The sequence below is a fragment of the Ranitomeya imitator genome, chromosome 2, assembly GCF_032444005.1.
Source record: "Ranitomeya imitator isolate aRanImi1 chromosome 2, aRanImi1.pri, whole genome shotgun sequence".
Taxonomy (NCBI): Eukaryota; Metazoa; Chordata; class Amphibia; order Anura; family Dendrobatidae; genus Ranitomeya; species Ranitomeya imitator.
The window spans coordinates 654,182,452-654,203,893 of NC_091283.1; the positions used below are offsets into that span (position 1 = coordinate 654,182,452).

At 45.8% G+C, this 21,442-nt stretch overlaps 1 protein-coding gene across 9 annotated transcripts in view; it reads left to right on the forward strand.

Annotated features, from left to right (window-relative positions):
- The window catches only part of LOC138667072 (oocyte zinc finger protein XlCOF6-like), a 157,652-nt gene that overhangs the window by 81,552 nt on the left and 54,658 nt on the right, over positions 1-21,442 (forward strand). For 7 of the 9 annotated variants that reach the window (XM_069755333.1, XM_069755340.1, XM_069755334.1 and 4 more), the window contains exons 2-3: positions 5,927-6,015; positions 6,117-6,278. In XM_069755333.1, coding sequence (XP_069611434.1) covers positions 5,938-6,015; positions 6,117-6,278 — 240 coding nt within the window. In that variant the 5' untranslated portion in view covers positions 5,927-5,937. Of the gene's footprint in view, positions 1-2,216; positions 6,016-6,116; positions 6,279-21,442 lie in introns of those variants that run through there. The other 2 variants (XM_069755336.1, XM_069755332.1) reach the window with 2 other exon arrangements.

Below are 21,442 nucleotides of genomic sequence, written 5' to 3' on the forward strand. Positions count from 1 at the left end.
GAAGGGATGATGACTCTCCCATCTCAGAAGGCTATTTGTAGCCGATGGTTTGCGGTAGATAGACGTACCAAGGGAGCCATCACTAAGCCTTTTAATGGAGACATCGAGAAAGGTGATGCTGTCACCACCTATTTCAAAAGTGAAATAGAGACCTTCCAATGTGGTATTCAAATAGCTTAGGAAGTCAGAAAAATAACCAGCATCACCCCTCCATAGGACAAGGATGTCATCTATATATCTACCCCAGAAAATAATCCTGGGGCACCATATGTCATCTTCGTCCCTAAAGACAAAAGTGTCTTCCCACCAGCCCAGGAGCAAATTAGCATACGTGGGAGCACAAGGGCTCCCCATTGCTGTGCCCCTGAGCTGGTGGTACCACTTCCCATTGAAGAGAAAATAGTTCCGTTGGAGTACAAACTCCAAAAGTTCAATCAGGAAAGCGTTATGTGATGCAAAATGGGTACCTCTACTGCTCAAGAAGTATTTGACGGCTTTGAGACCATCCTGATGGCGGATACTGCTATACAGTGCCTCCACGTCAATGGAGGCAATGATAGTATCTGGTTCCACCACAATACCCTCTAATTTGGTCAGGAGGTCACTTGTGTCCCTGATATAGGAGGGTAGAGCAGTCACAAAGGACCTTAATAGTTTATCCACATATACGCTTGAGTTCTGTGAAAGGGCATCCACCCCCGACACAATAGGGCGTCCCTTTAAGGGACTAAAGCCCTTATGCACTTTGGGGAGTGCATAAAAGGTTGCCACGGTTGGAAATTTAGGTAACAAAAAATTGTATTCATTGCTCGAAATAAGTCTAGACCCGACCGCTCGATTGAGGATATCTTTCAACTCTGAGCGGCCCTGCGCTTAGTAACCCGATGTTTACCCTGGTTACCGGCATCGTTGGTCGCTGGAGAGCTGTCTGTGTGACAGCTCTCCAGCGACCAAACAGCGACGCTGCAGCGATCGACATCGTTGTCGGTATCGCTGCAGCGTCGCTTAGTGTAAAGGTACCTTTACAACTAAAATCTACGGTAAAACCTAGAAAAAGTTTCTGTCCACCTCTGGGGTAAAATTACAAGATGGGGTCCCAGTTGTTAAAGTATTAGATTTTTTACGAAAAGGCTTAGATCTAGGCCTCTCGGTAAGCACCTTAAAAGTGCAAATAGCGGCTTTAGGTGCATTATACAATGAGAATATAGCCGCTAACCCATGAGTAACAAGGTTTATTAAAGCTGCTGTAAGATCTAAACCCATAAACATTAAGACTACCCACTTGGGACTTAAATTTAGTCTTGTCAGCTCTAACAGAACCCCCGTTGGAGCTCATAGATTCGATACCACTTAAAACCTTATCACTTAAAACTGCCCTTCTCACAGCCTTAACATCTGCCCGTAGAATAAGTGATCTCCAGGCTCTATCTGCAAATCCTCCCTTCACGCAAATCATGGACGATAGGGTAATACTAAAGGTACCGTCACACTGAACGATATCGCTAGCGATCCGTGACGTTGCAGCATCCTGGCTAGCAATATCGTTCAGTTTGACAGGCAGCAGCGATCTGGATCCTGCTGTGCCATCGTTGGTCGGAGCAGAAAGTCCAGAACTTTATTTCGCCGCTGGACCTCCCACAGACATCGCTGAATCGGCGTGTGTGACGCCGATTCAGCGATGTCTTCACTGGTAACCAGGGTAAACATCGGGTTACTAAGCGCAGGGCCGCGCTTAGTAACCCGATGTTTACCCTGGTTACCAGCGTAAACATAATAAGAAAAAACACTACATACTTACATTCCGGTGTCTGTCCCCCGGCGCTGTGCTTTCCTGCACTGGCTGTGAGCGCCGGCCAGCCGTAAAGCACAGCGGTGACGTCACCGCTGTGCTTTACAGCTGGCCGGTGCTGACAGTGCAGTAAAGCAGAACGCCGGAGGACAGACACCGGAATGTAAGTATGTAGTGTTTGGTTTTTTTTTACGTTTACACTGGTAACCAGGGTAAACATCGGGTTACTAAGCGCGGCCCTGCGCTTAGTAACCCGATGTTTACCCTGGTTACCAGGGGACTGGCATCGTTGGTCGCTGGAGAGCTGTCTGTGTGACAGCTCTCCAGCGACCACACAGCGACGCTGAAGCGATCGGGATCGTTGTCTAGATCGCTGCAGCGTCGCTAAATGTGACGGTACTTTAAGAACAGACCCCGCTTATCTACCCAAGATTGCTTCCAATTTTCACAGGTCCCAGTAGATAATCCTTCCTTCCTTCTGCCCAAATCCTAAAAATAAGAAAGAGGAAAAATTCTACATATTAGATGTGAGAAGGTGTCTACTACAATACTTAGAATCCACCCAACAGCATAGGAAGAAAGGGTCTCTCTTTATCTGTTTTCAGGGACCTAGAAAAGGACTCAAAGCCTCCAAAAGCACTATAGCTCGCTGGGTAACAGATGTGATAGCCTTTGCGTACTCGTCCACTGGAAACACAGTTCCCAAGGGGCTGAAAGCGCACTCTACAAGAGCTATGTCGACCTCCTGGGCCAAAAGGTCGGAGGTATCAATAGACCAAATCTGTAAGGCGGCCACCTGGTCATCACCTTCAACCTTTTGTAGACACTACCGCTTAGATCTAGCTTCTTCACCTGACTTAACCTTCGGAAGAAGGGTCTTGCAGGCTGTGGTCCCTCCCTATAATAATAATAATAATAATTTTTATTTATATAGCACCAACATATTCCGCAGCGCTTTACAAATTATAGAGGGGACTTGTACAGACAATAGACATTACAGCATAACAGAAATACAGTTCAAAACAGATACCAGGAGGAATGAGGGCCCTGCTTGCAAGCTTACAAACTATGAGGAAAAGGGGAGACATGAGAGGTGGATGGTAACAATTGCTTTAGCTATTCGGACCAGCCATAGTGTAAGGCTCGGGTGTTCATGTAAAGCTGCATGAACCAGTTAACTGCCTAAGTTTGTAGCAGTACAGACACAGAGGGCTATTAACTGCATAAAGTGAATGAGAACATGATGCGAGGAACCTAATTGTTTTTTTTTTTTTCTTTTTTAAATAGGCCACACAGGGATCGTTAGGTTAATGCATTGAGGCGGTAGGCCAGTCTGAACAAATGAGTTTTTAGGGTACGCTTAAAACTGTGGGGATTGGGGATTAATCGTATTAACCTAGGTAGTGCAATAATCTCTGCAATTCTCTTTGCTAGTGGTGTCATGGGCGACTGAGGAAAGCATAGTTACTTACCGATAACGGTATTTCTCAGAGCCCATGACAGCACCTTCTTATTCCCCCCCTTGTGCGGTGAGCACCTTATTATATGAAGTGTGTATTTTGATTTTAGACATGGTGTAATCCTGCTAAGCAATATGTTAAAATTGTATATTTTCCTGTTGTCACTAACCTGGAGGACCTCTGATGCTTTGTAAACCAAACTGACGCAGGAGAGAGGTACCGCCCTTTTATCCTATAGGTTTCCTGTCCCAGAAGGGCGGATCCCCTCTCTCTGGTAGTGCTGTCATGAGCTCTGAGAAATACCGTTATCGGTAAGTAACTATGCTTTTTCCATTACACTTTTTATAGCTCCACACTGTCCCCCCACCATGCTAACCTCTCTCCATATTATGCCTCCATTGCACTCTGTCCCCTCTCCATATCCATTCTGTGCTCCTTTTCACACTATGTCCTCATACTGCCCACCATGCTACCCTCTTCGGATTGTAACCAATCCTCACACTGTCCCCTTACACAGTACGATGGTCACCAAATCCGCCCACATGGTATGATATCAATCCTCACACTGTCCCCTTACACAGTACGATGGTCAACACATCCGCCCACATGGTATGATATCCACAACAACCCCCCAATATATAGTATGGTTACCACCACAGCCCCCATATATAGAATGATGTCCACCACAGACCCCAATAAATATACAGTGGGTATGGAAAGTATTCAGACCTCACTGTACATAGGGGCTGTTTTAGGCATCATTCTACTATGATGGCCCTCACCGCACCCCATTCAGTATTATGGCCCATAAACAGCTCCTCAAACAGTATGATATTCACCACAGCCCCCAGTATAGTGACCTCCACAGCCACATATACAGTACAGGCACTACAGCTCCTCATATATTTTGCTGCTCCCACACCCCCTTCACAGCCTCACATTTTATCCCCCCATGTGCACAGCCCCACAGTTTATTATTCCCATCTGCACAGCCGCTCATTTTATCACCTGCATCTTAAAAACATCTCCAGAATCCGACCTTTTCTCACCTTTGAAACTGCTAAGACTCTTACTGTTGCTCTTATTCATTCCCGTCTGGACTACTGCAACTCTCTTCTGATCAGTCTCCCTCTTACCAAACTTTCTCCTCTCCAATCCATCTTGAATGCGGCAGCCAGGGTCATATTTCTGTCCAGCCACTTCACCGATGCCTCCATCTTGTGCCAGTCATTACACTGGCTATCCATTCGCTACAGGGTCCAGTATAAACTCATCTCTCTCACCCACAAAGCTCTCCACAGTTCTGCACCACCTTATATCTCCTCTCTCATCTCTGTCTATCGCCCTAGACGTGCCCTCTGTTCTACAAATGACCTAAGACTAACATCCCCCGTAATCCGAACCTCACACCTCCGTCTCCAAGACTTCTCTCGTGCTGCGCCAGCTCTCTGGAATGCACTTCCCCAGACAATCAGGCTGATACCTAGCCCCGACCTATTCAAGCGCGCTTTAAAAACCCATCTCTTCAAACAAGCGTACCACATTAACTACTCAGTAAACTAACTTTGCCCTGTTCCCTCCTTCCAAATATTATTCTGAATCTGCACCCTACTATTGATCTGACTCCACACCCTCCATGCACACGATAACTGCACTTGATACTTGACTATTGCACTTAAACACACGAGCTGATGACCGGATCATGCAGCTTTATATGAAAATCCCTACTTATTATAATTGCCAGACCTGAAATAACAAGCACTTTTCATCTATTGTGTCCCCCCATTTCCTTGTAGATTGTAAGGTTGCGAGCAGAGACCTCACTCCTAATGTCACTGTTTAAATTGTCTTAACTTGTACTGAATTTATTGTCTGTACATGTACCTGCTTAATTGTAAAGTGCTGCGGAATATGTTGGCGCTATATAAATAAAAATTATTATTATTATCCCCCCCCCATCTACACAGCCCCTCAACTTATTCCCCCATCTGAACAGCCCGTCCGTTTATTCTCCCCCATCTGCGTAGCCCCTCTTGTTTATTTACCCGCTTGTGCACAGACCTTCATTTTACCCCCTGCCCAGACCCTCAGCTTATTTCCCCATCTACAGCTCCTCAGTTTATTTCCCCTATCTGTACAGCCCCACAATTATTCCCCCCATCAGCACAGCTCCTCGCCTCATTTTTCCCGCCATAGCACAGCCCCACTCCTCATTTTATTACCCCCATCAGAACACCCCTCACCACATCGCTCACCTATGTGCCTGCGCCCTGACCATCACTGTGCTGAAAGCGGCTGCAGGAAGATGTCGAGCGAACGCAGACATTAAGCATTTTTTTCAAAAAGAGCCCCCATTGGGTAGGCAGGAAGTGGTGCCCTAGGCAGGTGCCTACCTTGCCTACCCCTCCTCCCGACCCGGATGAGCTAAGTGCTTCTGGAAGGAGACATGTCTATTCTTTGGTGAAAGTGGCATATGCTGTGGAAGGGTGAAAGGTATTGGTTCATCTCATTTGAATATTTGTGTATATTATTAACTATAAAATGTAATCGTTATACACGTGTTTCCACATTTACATTGCACCTACTTGCAGATATTGCATGATCTTATGTTGAGCTTTATAACTTGTGTTCTTCTATTTTAACATTTTGCTGTAGTTGAAAGTGCTTTTTTTGCCAGATCTATTGACGATGAACAAGGACCGCAAACAGATGACGGAGAGAATATTAAGCCTCACCCTAGAGATAATCTACCTGCTGACTGGAGAGGTGAGAGGATCTGGAAATCATATCAAGTATCTTTCTATAATGCATGGACATGTCCGGAGAGGTGATGGGAATGTGTAATCAATGTCTCCCTCCATGCACAGGATTACGTAGTGGTGAAGAAGATAATTGATGAGGATGAAGGATGGAGCAGAACCCAGGATCCTATTAGGATGTCTACACCTCACTCACTTATTTATGAGAGAAGCAATTGTCAAAAAATCCTAGAACTCACCAGCATGATTACTAAGTTGTTGACTGAAGAGGTGAGCATTTCTGGGAATTGTGGGGGTTTTTACAGCAACATCTGTTAAGGTGTAAAGGTACCGTCACACTGAACGATATCGTTAATGATATTGTTGCTTTTTGTGATGTAGCAACGATATCGTTAACTAAATCGTTCTGTGTGACAGCGACCAACGATCAGGCCCCTGCTGGGAGATCGTTGGTCGCTGGGGAAAATCCAGGACTTTATTTTGTCGCTGGATCTCCCGCTGACATCGCTGAATCGGCGTGTGTGACGCCGATCCAGCGATGTCTTCACTGGTAACCAGGGTAAATATCGGGTTACTAAGCGCAGGGCCGCGCTTAGTAACCCGATGTTTACCCTGGTTACCGTTGTAAATGGAAAAAAACAAACGCTACATACTTACATTCCCGGTGTCTGGTCATGTCCCTCGCCTTCAGCTTCCCGCACTGACTGGTGAGCGCCGGCCGCCGTAAAGCAAAGCACAGCGGTGACGTCACCGCTGTACTTTACGGCCGGCGCTCAGTCAGTGCTGGATGCTGAAGGCGAGGGACCTGACCAGACACCGGGAATGTAAGTATGTAGTGTTTGTTTTTTTACATTTACAACGGTAACCAGGGTAAACATCGGGTTACTAAGCGCGGCCCTGCGCTTAGTAACCCGATGTTTACCCTGGTTACCCGGGGACTTCAGGATCGTTGGTCGCTGGAGAGCTCTCTGTGTGACGGCTCTCCAGCGACCACACAGCGACGCTGCAGCGATCGGCATCGTTGTCGGTATCGCTACAGCGTCGCTTAGTGTGACGGTACCTTTAGGCTAATGTTTAGTACAAAGGGAAGGTTCAGCGCTCGTCTTCAAAGATCAAGAAATTTGAATCCTTCATGTCATATAATTAAAATCCAATATGATAAAAAACAACAACATCCAAGTAGAAAAAAGGAGCCTTATGATCCTATGTGTTTTGAACCGATATTATTAAATAGTTCTTAATCATGCTTAAAATATTTCTAATGTTTAATGGCTGTACAGTAACATGTAAAAGTTTTGGCACCCCTGGTCATAATTACTGTTATTGTAACCGTTAGACAAGTTGAAGATTAAATGATCTCTAACAAGTCTAAAGTTAAAGATAACCCCTTTACATTTGTTTTTTAGGCAGAAATAATATATATAAAATATATTTTCATCTTTTACATTTTAACCCCTTAGTGACAGAGTCAAATTTTAAAAATCGGACCAGTGTCACTTTATGTGGTAATAACTCTGGAACGCTTTGACAAATTCCAGTTTGAGATTGTTTTTTCATGACACATTATACTTTATGATGATGGTAAATTTAGGTTGATATGTTTTGTGTTTATAAAAAATATCAGAAATTTGACAAAAATGTAAAAAAAATAGCAATTTTCAAACTTTGAATGATTATCCCTTTAATTCAGATAGTTATACCATAGCAAAACATTAATAAATAATATTTCCCACATGTCTGCTTTACATCTGCACCATTTGTAAAATGTTATTTTATTTTGTTAGCATTTTAGAAGGATTACAAATGTAGCAGCAATTTTTTATTTTTTCAAGGAAATTTACAAAATTATTTTTTTAAGGACCTATCCAGATTTGAAGTGACTTTAGGGGTCCTATATATTGGAAAACCCCCAAAACTAATTCCATTTTAAAAACCGCACCTCCTTACATACTGAAAACTGCTGTCAAGTAGTTTATTAACCCTTCAGGTGCTTTTCAGGAATTAATACAAAGTGGCATGATAGGAATGAAAAAGTGTATTTTTACCACCTAAATGTCGCTGACTTTTGAACAGATCAGTGTAGCCCACAGAGTCTAAGACCGTTGTTTGCTCGTGAATTGCCATGGCAAACATCAGGACCACACAATCATGATTTCAGGGTGCCGATGGGCATATGATACTAGATGGTGGCCCAATTCTAACGCATCGGGTATTCTAGAATACCGTATATACTCGAGTATAAGCCGACCTGAGTATAAGCCGACCCCCCTAATTTTGCCACAAAAAACTGGGAAAACTTATTGACTCGAGTATAAGCCTAGGGTGGAAATGCAGCATTTACCGGTGAATTTCAAAATTAAAAATAGATCATTATTTCCCCATAGCTGTGCCATATAGTGCTCTGCACCGTTCATTATTTCCCCATAGCTGTGCCCCATATAGTGCTCTGCACCGTTCATTGTGCCCCATTGCTGTGCCCATATACGGTGCTCTGCACCGTTCATTGTGCCCCATTGCTGTGCCATATACGGTGCTCTGCACCGTTCATTGTGCCCCATTGCTGTGCCATATACGGTGCCATATGCTCCCTGCATGTCCCACATATATACACAGCTCTGCCGCCTGCATGTCTCACATATATACACAGCTCTGCCGCCTGCATGTCTCTCATATATACACAGCTCTGCTCCCTGCATGTCCCACATATATACACAGCTCTGCTCCCTGCATGTCCCTCATATATACACAGCTCTGCTCCCTGCATGTCCCACATATATACACAGCTCTGCTCCCTGCATGTCCCTCATATATACACAGCTCTGCTGCCTGCATGTCCCACATATATACACAGCTCTGCTCCCTGCATGTCCCACATATATACACAGCTCTGCTCCCTGCATGTCCCACATATATACACAGCTCTGCTCCCTGCACCGTTCATTGTGCCCCATAGAAATCTCTGCCGCCGCTGCTGCAATAAAAAAAAAAAACACATACTCACCTCCCTTGATTGCAGCTCCCGGCGTCTCGTTCCGGCGCCTCCATCTTCCCGGCGTCTCTGCTCTGACTGATCAGGCAGAGGGCGCCGCGCACACTATATGCGTCATCGCGCCCTCTGCCTGAACAGTCAGAGCGCAGACGCCGGGAAGATGGAGGCGCCGGCCAGGAAGATGGAGCGACGCCCGGCGGCTGGAACGAGGACAGGTGAATATGACATACTCACCTAGTCCTGGCGATCCTCGCGCTGTCCCTCTGCCTGGTCTTCGGTGCCGCAGCTCTTCCTGTCAGCGGTCACCGGCACCGCCGATTAGAGGAATGAATAGGCGGCTCCGCCCCTATGGGAGGTGGAGCCGCTTATTCATATCTCTAATGAGCGGTCCCACGTGACCACTGAAGAGAGGAAGAAGCTGCAGCACAGAAGACGGGGAGGAAGGCAGGGACAGCGCGAGGATCGCTTGGACTAGGTAAGTATACCTCAGCGCCCTCACCCGCCGACCCTGCCACCCACATTGACTCGAGTATAAGCCGAGAGGGGCACTTTCAGCCCAAAAATTTGGGCTGAAAATCTCGGCTTATACTCGAGTATATACGGTATGTATGTAGTTTATTTATGAAGTTTTCAGAATAATGCAATCTATACACAGAATTCGGCCGGCCGGGCGTGACCAATTAGCGAAGTGTGGTTCAAATTCCAGGCCAATTCGCGGCCGGACTGCGCCTGTCGCTGATTGGTCAAGCCCGGCCGCGAACAATCAGTGAAGCTACGGCCGGCTCCAGGTTTTTGAGGGCCCCGGGTGAAAGAGTCTCAGTGGGCCCCCTTCTTTAACACATACCATGATTCACAGATACAGCAGAGAAATATAGCACAGTCAAGTAGCATATAACAAAGCCCACGTAGTATATAACAGCTCACGTAGTATATAACACAGCCCATGTAGTATATAGCACAGCTCACGTAGTATATTGCCCAGCCATGTAGTATATAGCACAGCCCCCGTAGTATATAGCACAAACACATAGTATATTGCCCAGCCACGTAATATATTGCACAGCCACGTAGTATATAGCACACAGATGTAGTATATAACACAGCCCATGCAGTATATAACACAGGTCATGTAGTATAGAGCACAGCGATGTAGTATATTGCCCAGCCACGTAATATATACCACGGCCACGTAGTATATATCACAGCCCATGCAGTATATAACACAGCCCACGCAGTATATAGCACAGAGACCCAGTATATAACACAGCCCACGTAGTATATAGCACAGACACGCAGTATATAACACAGCTCACGCAGTATATAGCACAGACACGCAGTATATAACACAGCCCATGTAATATATAGCACAGTGATGTATATAGCACAGCCCACGTAGTATATACACAGAGATGTAGTATATAACACAGCCCACGCAGTATATAACACAGCCCACGTAGTATCTAACACATCCCACGTAGTATACAGCAATGTGGGCACCATATCCCTGTTAAAAAAAAGAATTAAAATAAAAAATAGTTATATACTCACCTTCCGTCGGCCCTCGGATCCAGCCCAGGCATTTACCGATGCTTCTCGCGATGCTTCGGTCCCAAGAGTGCATTGCGGTCTCGCGAGATGATGACATAGCGGTCTCTCGAGACCGCTAAGTTATCATCTTGCGAGACCGCAATGCATGGACCGGAGTGTCGCGAGGAGCGGGAAACGCAACGGAAGGTGAATATATAATGATTTTTTATTTTGTTTATTATTTTTAACAGATCTTTTTACTATTGATGCTGCATAGGCAGCATCATTAGTAAAAAGTTGGTCACACAGGGTTAATAGCAGCGTTAACGGACTGCTTTACACAGCGGCATAACGCGGTGTAACGCAGCTATTAACCCTGTGTGAGCGCTGACTGGAGGGGGCACTGACAGAGAGTAGGAAGGGGCGAATTCGCGGTTGGATTGCGCCCATCGCTGATTGGTCGCAGCCTGCGGCCGCGACCAATCTGCGATGCGGGATTTCCGTGACAGAAAGACAGACAGAAGTGTCCCTTGTATATAGTAGACTAGATGGTGGCCCGATTCTAACGTATCGGGTATTCTAGAATATGTATGTATGTATATAGCAGCCACATAGTATATAGCACAGGCCACGTAGTATATAGGAGCCATATATTATATAGTAGACACGCAGTATATAACACAGCCCACGTAGTATATAGCAGTGTGGGCACCATATCCCTGTTAAAAAAAAAATAATTAAAATAAAAAATAGTTATATACTCATCCAACGGCGTCCAGCGAAGCTGTCACGATGCGCGCCCTGCTGCCGCCAGCTTCTGTTCCCAGCGATGCATTGCGAAATTATCCAGATGACTTAGCAGTTTCGCGAGACGGATAGTTGACGGAAGGTGAGAATAGCAGGTTTTTTGTTTTTTTATTATTTTTAATATTAGATCCTTTTACTATTAATGCTGCATAAGCAGCATCAATAGTAAAAAGTTGGTCACACAGGGTTAATAGCGTTAACGGAGTGCGTTACCTGCTTCATAATGCGGTCCGTTAACGCTGCCATTAATCCTGTGTGAGCGCTGACTGGAAGGGAGTATGGAGCGGTCGCCGGCCACTGACTGGACAGAAGTAGGGAGGGACTATTTCTCGGCCGGACTGTTACAGCCAGACAGACCGTTACCGACAGACAGACAGACGGAAGTGACCCTTAGACAATTATATAGTAGATAGTCATTATTCACAGCATCATGTAAGATATATATATATATCATTTCCAATGATGTTCAGATCAGGGGACTGTGAGGGCCATTGTTAAACCTTCAGCTTGCATCTTCTGAGGAAGTCTATTGTGGATTTTATCATGTGTTTGGATCATTATCCATTTGTAGATGCCATCCTCTTTTCATCTTCAGCATTTTTACTGATGGTGTTATGTTTTCATCAATAATTTGTTGAAATATCATTGAATCCATTCTTCACTCTACCCGTGCCATTGGCCTCAACACAACCCCGAAGCATGATTGATCCACCCCTATTCTTAACTCCTTTCCAACATTGGGCGTATATTTATGCTGATGTCAGACTCCCTCCCTTTGATGTGGGCTCTGGCGGTGAGCCCACATCTTTCCCGGGACATGTCAGCTGTTTTGAACAGTGGTCGGTGTTCATAGCAAGTGAGTAATTCTGCTATATACAGGGCGGGCCATTTATATGGATACACCTAAATAAAATAGGAATGGTTGGTGATATCAACTTCCTGTTTGTGGCACATTAGTATATGGGAGGGGGGAAACTTCAAGATGGGTGATGACCATGCTGGCCATTTTGAAGTCGGCCATTTTGGATCCAACTTTATTTTTTCCAATGGGAAGAGGGTCGTGTAACACATCAAACTTATTTAGAATTTAACAAGAAATACAATGGTGTGCATGGTTTTAAAGGGAATCTGTCACCCGAAAAATCGTATATGAGATAATGCCACTGGCATCAGGGGCTTATCTACAGCATTATGTAATGCTGTAGATAAGCCCCCAATGTAACCTGAAAGGTAAGAAAAACAGGTTATATTATACTCACCCAGGGGCGGTCCCGCTGCGGTCTGGGTCCGATGGGTGTCGCGGTCCGGGTCCGATGGGCATCGCGGTCCGGGTCTGGCGCCTCCTATCTTCATATGATGACATCCTCTTCTTGTCTTCCTGCCGCGGCTCCGGCACAGGCGTACTTTATCTGCCCTGTTGAGGGCAGAGCAAAGTACTGCAGTGCGCAGGAGCTGGGCCTCTCTGACCTGCCGCGGCAGGAAGACAAGAAGAGGACGTCATTGTATGAAGACAGGAGGCGCCGGACCACGACCCCCTTCGGACCCGGACCGCAGCAGGACCTCCCCTGGGTGAGTATAATATAACCTGTTTTTCTTACCTTTCAGGTTACATCGGGGGCTTATCTACAGCATTACAGAATGCTGTAGATAAGCCCCTGATGCCTGTGGCCTTTGCTCATATACGATTTTTGGGGTGACGGATTCCCTTTAAAGTAACTTTATTCTTTCATGAGTTATTTACAAGTTTATGACCACTTATAAATTGTGTTCAAAGTGCTGCCCATTGTGTTGCATTGTCAATGCAACCCTCTTCTCCAACTCTTGACACACTGATAGCAACACCGCAGAAGAAATGCTAGCACAGCCTTCAGTATCCGTTGTTTCAGATGCTGCACATCTCGTATCTTCACAGCATAGATAATTGCCTTACGATATGAGATGTGCAGCATTTTTAGAAGTGGTCATAAACTCGTAAATAACTCATGAAAGAATAAAGTTCTAATTATCCCCTTTGCCCCATTCAAAATAAAACAATAAAAAAAATCAAACCTACACATATTTGGTATCTCTGTGTTCAGAATCGCCCGATCTATCAATAAAAAAAGGATTAACCTGATCACTAAACTGCGTAGTGAGGAAAAAATGCCAGAATTACGTTTTTTTGGTCGCCGCGAATTGCAGTAAAATGCAATAACGGACGATCAAAAGATCGTATCTGCATCAAAATGGTATCATTAAAAACGTCAGCTCGGCATGCAAAAAATAAGCCCTCGCCCAAAACAAGATTTCGAAAAATGGAGACGCTACAGGTATCAGAAATTGGTGCAGTTTATTTTTAACAAAGTTTAAAAAAAGAAGCTAGACATGTTTGGTGTCTATGAACTTGTACTGACCTGGAGAATCATAATGGCTGGTCAGTTTTTAGCATTTAGTGAACCTAGTAAATAAAAAAGCCAAACAAAAAAAACAAGTATGGGTTGCACTTTTTTTGCAAATTCACCGCACTTGGAATTTGCTTCCCGTTTTCTAGTACACAACATGGTAAAGCCAATGGTGTCGTTCAACGTTCAAAAGTACAACTTGTCCCACAAAAAACAGGCCCTCACACGGCCATATTGATGAAAAAATAAAAAAGTTATGGCTCTAGGAAGGAGGGGAGCAAAAAATGAAAAGGCAAAACCGAAAAAAGCTTTGGGGGGTTAATGGCTGGTGAGATGTTCTTTTTCTGTAATTCTGTGACCTTTTTCTCCACACATACTTTTGATCATTGTGGCCAAAGAGTTCTCTTTTAAACTCATCGGTCCACAGGGCTTGTTTCCAAAATGCATCAGGCTTGTTTAGATGTTCTTTTGCATACTTCTGATTCTGAATTTGATGGTGAAGATGCAGGAGAGGTTTTCTTTTGATGACTCTTTCATGAAGGCCATATTTGTGCTGGTGTCTCTGAACAGTAGAAGAAAGTACCAGAACTGCAGAATCTGCTAAATCTTTATGAAGGGAACACTTAGCTTATTTAAATGAATTTAAATCTCCTTGTCCAGATGAATTAAATCCTAGGGTACTGGAAGAGTTAACAGAGGAAATTGCAGAACCACTAACCAGAATATTTGAAAAATCCTAGAAAACAAAAGTCCTAGAAGTTTGGAGAAGGACAAATGTTGTCCCTATCTTCAAAACAGGAAAGAAGACAAAGCCAGGAAATTACAGGCCAATGAGCCTTACTTCTATACCAGGAAAGATACTTGAACAAATTCCGCTGTCACTAACATTATGTCCTTACTCTCTCTAAAGCTGAATCTGTCAAACACTGAACTCCTTGTGTTTTCTCCCTCCACTAACCTACCTATGCCTGACATTGACATTTTCGTTTGTGGTTCAACCATTACTCCCCAATATGCCCGCTGTCTTGGGGTAATTTTTTTTTCATATTTTTCCTTCACCCCCTACATCTGCTCACTCACTCATGTCACCTGCACCTCAAAACATCTCTAGAATTTGGCCTTTATCTTACCTTTGACTCTGCAACAAACTCTTACTATAGTTCTTCTACTTTCTCCTCTGGACTTTTGCAACTCTCTACTAATCAGTGTCCCTCTTACTAAACTCTACCCTCTCCAATCCGTCCTGAATGCAGCAGCCAGGATCATATTCCTTTACAACTGGTACACCGATTCCTCCACCCTGTACAAATCACTACATTGGCTGCCCAGCCTCTACATAGTTCAGTATAAACTTATCACTCTCACCCACAAAGTGCTCCACAGTTCAGCACCACCCTACATCTCCTCCCTTGTCTCCGTCTACCATCCTACCCATGCCCTCCGTTCTGCAAATGACCTAAGACTAACATCCTCAATAATTCAAACCTCTCACTCCCATCTCCCAGTGGGTGTTGCGTAGAGTTGAGCGAATTTGTTTGGGTTCCCTCTTATTCGGCAAGCTATAGCGCTTGCCGAATAAGATACAGAGAGAATCCGGCTTCCTGGATCTCACCGGCCGATCAGCTGATCGGTGCCGCAACTGCATTTGTCGCGGCTGTGTCACAGCACATGCATGGAGAGCCTGTTTGTTGTGCTGTTACTGTGACAAAGTCGCAACACATCCAGTTGCGGCGCCAATCAGCTGATTGGCCGGTGCAATCCAGGAAGCTCAATTCGCTCAACTCGTGTTGCACCAATTCTTTGGAATGCAGTACACTAGACAATTCAATTAATCCCCAATATCCACACTTTAAAGCGTGCCTTAAAAACGCATTTCTTTTGACTGGCCTATCGCCTCACCACACTTATCTAACTATCCCAGTTTGCCCATACAAAACTTTCTTCAAAGTCGGGACCCTCATATGATCTGTTCATACATCGTCCATCCACTTATTATTATTTTATTATTATTATTATTATACATTTTTATAGCGCCATTTATTCCATGGCGCTTTACATGTGAATACGGGGCAAATATAGACAAATACATTAAACATGAGCAGATAACAAGGCACACGAGTACATAAGGAGGGAGGACCCTGCCCGCGAGGGCTCACAGTCTGCAGGGGGTGGGTGAGGATACACTAGGAGAGGGAAGAGCTGGCTGTGCGGCTGTTCAGTAGGTTGAGGATCACTGCAGGCTGTAGGCTTGTCGGAAGAGATGAGTCTTCAGGTTCTTTTTGAAGGTTTCTATGGTAGGCGCAAGTCTGATGTGTTGGGGTAGAGAGTTCCAGAGTATGGGGGAAGCACGGGAGAAGTCTTGGATGCGGTTATGGGAAGAAGAGATGAGAGGGGAGTAGAGAAGGAGGTCTTGGGAGGATCGGAGGTCGCGTGTAGGTAGGTACCGGGAGACCATGTCACAGATGTAAGCCCTCTGTGTCTGTACTTGTACTGATATTGCCTTGTGACTGGTTCATGCAGCGTTATGTGCATACCCTATTTATTATACTGAGGAGGGGACCGTACAGTGCAAGCATTTTTACCATTCAGTTTTGTGTCTCCCTTATTTCCTCATTGATTATAATCTTGCGAGCATGGCCCTCACTACTCTGGTATCTGTTGATTTATGTGTTAGTCTATAATTACGTTATTGTCTGTACAAGTCCCTTCTAAAATGTACAGTGCTGCAGAATATGTTGGCACTATAGAAATAAAAAATTATTATTATATTAAAGGGGGCTTTGCCAGAGCCCTGCAAAATTACCTCCAGCAGGCCACTAACATCCATGTGTTTGCTCAAACTGTCAGAAACAGATGGTATGAGGGCCCGACGTCCACAAGTGGGTGTTCTGCTTACAGCCAAACACCGTGCAGGGCGATTGGCATTTTCCAGAGAACACCAAGATTAGCAGATTCCAAATTGGTGCCTTATGCTTTTATGGATGAGAGTGGTTCCCACTGTGCACATGTGCCTGCCATTAGGTACCGTGATGAGATCCTCAGGCCCATTGTGAGACCATATGCAGGTGCACTGGGCCCTGGCTCCTTTTGATGCATGTCGTTTCTAAGCCCCATGTGGATTATGTGTGTCAGCAGTTCATGCATGATGAAGGCATTGATGCTATGGATTGGCCTGGCCGTTCCCCAGATCTGAATCCAATCGAGCACATCTGGGAGCACATCTGGGACATCATGTCTCGTTGCATCCACCAATACTACGTTGCACTGTTCAGGAGTTGACTGATGCTTTAATTCAGGTCTGGGGGGAGATCCCTCAGGAGAACATCTGTCTCATCAGGACCATGTGCAATCATTGTAGGGACGTCATAATACAGGCAAGGCACGTAGAAGCAACACACACTACTGAGCATCAGTTTCTTGTCTGGTGGCATTCCCACTGAGATTGGATCAGTAATTTGATTTTCCTTATTTCAGTTCTCCCTTTATTTTTTGAGCAGTGTGTTTGTGTATATATATATATATATATATATATATATATACACATATATATATATATATTGTTGCATGGCTAAAGGGTGTGTAGTCGACGGGAGGTATGTGTCACATAGGTGGCTTGTCGCTGTGATGTAGCCCAGAGTGTTTTCTTTATTTCACATAACCATGTATATATATGTGTTTCAGGACCTGTGTTGATGTCAGACCACATGTCTAATCATGTGATGGGTTCCTGGGTGTGGTTAGCTCTATGTAAGACAGGCTAATGCTTTACACAGCAGATATGTGTGGAGGTGAAACCCTCCTGAGTGTGTTAAGGCTCCAGGACTGAGCCTGAAGGACTGGACACTTGCTTTTCTTTCCTGAGCCAAAGGCTATTTGTTTTCTGTTATTTTTGCCATGTGGTTTATGATGCAATAAACCATGTGAACTTTTAAAGGAACGTGCCTCCTGAGTATCAGCCATTGCACCTGAGTGAAATCCCTACAATTGGTGGTAGATGTGCGGGCAGCGTTCCCAGCGGAGACATAAGTCTATTTTTGAATGTCCTGGGTCAAATCTGTTGCAAGCCAGCAAGTATTGCCGGGGAAAATGGAGGACCTGCTGAAATAAAGCCTCAAATCAGGAAAGTGGAGGCAATCCAAACATGGCCAAAACCACTCTCCAAAAAGCAAGTTAAAGCCTTTCTGGGAATCGTGGGATATTACAGGAGGTTCATCCCGAACTCCGCCACAGTGGCTGCGCCTCTGACCGATCTACTAAAGGGGACAAAATCAGTGATGGTTAAATGGTCCGAAGAGACAGAATCAGCCTTCTAAGAATTGAAAGGGGCTCTATGTAAGCAACCCGTTCTGATAGCCCCAGATTTCAAGAAAGAATTTGTTCTTCAGACAGATGCCTCAGATGTTGGGGTAGGAGCAGTCCTTTCCCAAGAGCTACATGGGGAGGAACATCCTATTCTGTATCTGAGTAGAAAACTGTCTTCATCTGAGAAGAACTACTCAGTCATAGAAAAAGAGTGTTTGGCCATAAAGTGGGCGGTGGACACGTTACGGTACTATCTGCTGGGACGTAAATTCAGACTAATATCCGGCCATGCCCCACTTAAGTGGATGAGGGAAACAAAAGGTAGCAATGCTAGGGTCACCCGTTGGTTTTAGCCCTGCAGGACTTCAGTTTCCATGTGGAACATAGGGCCGGAAAACTGCACGGTAATGCGGATCCCCTATCAAGAATCCCTTGTTTAGTGGGAGAAAGTGCCAAGCCCCACGGCTTTAGGCAGAGGGGGGAGGTATGTAGCATGGCTAAAGGGTGTGTAGTCGATGGGAAGTATGTGTCTCATAGGTGGGTTGTCGCTGTGATGTAGCCCGGAGTGTTTTCTTTATTTCACATAACCATGTATATATATATATATGTGTGTTTCAGGACCTGTGGTGATGTCAGACCACATGTCTAATCATGTGATGGGTTCCTGAGTGTGGTTAGCTCTATGTAAGACAGGCTAATGCTTTACACAGCAGATATGTGTGGAGGTGAAACCCTCCTGAGTGTGTTAAGGCTCCACGACTGAGCCTGCAGGACTGGACACTTGCTTTTCTTTCCTGAGCCAAAGGCTATTTGTTTTCTGTTATTTTTGCCATGTGGTTTATGATGCAATAAACGCTGTGAACTTTTAAAGGAACGTGCCTCCTGAGTATCAGCCGTCGCACCTGAGTGAGTGAAATCCCTACAATTGGTGGTAGATGTGCGGGCAGCGTTCCCAGGGGAGACATAAGTCTATTTTTGAATGTCCTGGGTCAAGTCTGTTGCAAGCCAGCAAGCATTGCCGGGGAAAATGGAGGACCTGCTGAAACACTTTGTCCAGATGCAGTCAGAGCAGGAGCAAAGGCAGCAAGAGACCAACAGGCTGTTGATGCAGCAGATACAACAGAGCCAGCAGGAGCAACGGCAGCTGATACAACAGAGCCAGCAGGAGCAATGGCAGCTGATACAACAGAGCCAGCAGGAGCATCAGCAGCAGATGCAGCTTCTGGCAAACGCCATCCAGGGCAAGACGAGCGCCCCAACCCCAGGTCTGGCAGATGAAACCCACGTCCGGAAGACGGTAAGACACGCATTGCAGAAAATGACCCCCGGGGATGATGTTGAGGCCTTCCTGTCGGTGTTTGAGAGGGTCGCTGAGAAGGAAAACCTTCCGCCAGAGCAGTGGGCAGAGGTACTAGCGCCATACCTGACGGGAGAACCCCAGAAGGCGTACTATGACTTGACCTTGCAGGATGCCAAAGAATATCACAAATTGAAAGCCGAGATTCTCGCACGTTTGGGGGTGACACTGGCTGTCAGGGCACAGCGAATTCACTGCTGGGCCTATCACCGGGACAAACCACCTCGCTCCCAAATGTTTGAGCTGTTGCACCTGGTCCAGAAATGGCTACAGCTAGAGTCATCTACTCCTGCACAGATGGTAGAACGGGTGATGATGGATCGGTTTGTCCATTCCCTCCCGAGGCCTATACAGTCTTGGGTTGCCCAGGGTGATTCCCAGAATGCCGATGAGCTGATCGGACTGGTTGAGAGATATCAAGGGTTGGAAGGCTCCTCCGGGAGGCAACCCATGCCGTACTGGGGGTCCCAGAAGGGAATTGAGTCCCAAAGAGGGGTGGGGCATCCAAGGTCACAGAGGTCAAGGGAGGTGGTGCCCAAGGTCCCTACGGGTGATATTATTTGCTGGAGGTGCCACAAGCCAGGACATATAGCTGCTCATTGTTCCCAGACAACTGAGCAGATGGACTGCAGCATGGGACGCCGTAGTTCATACTATGCGTATCCAACCTGCAGTGTGAACTCTCCGCCCAACGAGGGACCTCAAGCGTGTCCCGTAAAGGTGAACGGTCGAGCGGTAACGGCGCTGTTAGACTCGGGGAGCTTAGTCACCCTGGTGAGCGCCACTTTTCCTCTTCACCTGCTCCCGGGAAAGAAGGTCGGAGTGTGATGCACACATGGTGATGCAAAGGACTATCCTATGGCCAGGGTGGACATTGAAACGGCATGTGGCACTGAGTCCCATATAGTCGGCGTCATTCGGGACTTGTTGCACCCTATAATTATTGGTCGGGATTTCTGTTTGTTTTGGGATTTGTGGGGAAAAAGTTCTGAGCTCCCTAGCAAGAGTAGGGAACCAATAAACCCTGGAAGGGTGTCGCCACACCCAGAGACAGACAGTTTTCCTTTTTGTGTTCTGGTTGGGGATGAGGAGGAAGTGTCCCCTGCATCTGACATTCTGGAGTTAGAGGTAACCGGTGAAAATTTTGGGACTGCCCAACATAGGGACCCCACTCTGAGGGAAGCCTTTAATAATGTCACAGTTATTAACGAGGTGGTACAGGAGCCGGGGGCAGACACAAGATTTCCCTATTTTCTGATGAGTGGGGAGTTGTTGTATCGGGTCACGAAAATAAGGGAGGAGTTGGTAGAGCAGCTGGTAGTGCCGGGTCCATATAGACGGAAGTTGTTGGACATGGCCCATTCACACATCTTGGGTGGACACCTAGGGATGGAAAAAACGCAGGAACGGGTTGTGCAGAGGTTCTATTGGCCTATTGGGTGTCACCGGGAAATAGTGAACTATTGCAGGTCCTGCCCTACATGTCAGCTAACTGCTCCCACTCCTCATTTCTGGTGGTAAAAAAACCCAAAAACACTACATACTCACATTCCGATGTCTGTCACGTCCCCGCCGTCAGCTTCCCGCACTGACTGTGTCAGCGCCGGCCGTAAAGCAGAGCACAGCGGTGACGTCACCGCTGTGCTCTGCTTTACGGCCGGCACTGACAGTCAGTGCAGAGAAGCTGACGGCGGGGGACGTGACAGACATCGGAATGTGAGTATGTAGTGTTTTTGTTTTTTTTTACTTTTACAATGGTAACCAGGATAAATATCGGGTTACTAAGCGCGGCCCTGCGCTTAGTAATCCGATATTTACCCTGGTTACAAGTGAACACATCGCTGGATCGGCGTCACACACGCCGATCCAGCGATGACAGCGGGTGATCAGCGACCAAAAAAAGGTCCTGATCATTCCCCAATGACCAACGATCTCCCAGCAGGCGCCTGATCGTTGGTTGCTGTCACACATAACGAGATCGTTAGCGGTATCGTTGCTACGTCACAAAAAGTGTGACGTTGCAACGATATCGTTAACGAAATCGTTATGTGTGAAGGTACCTTTAGTTAAA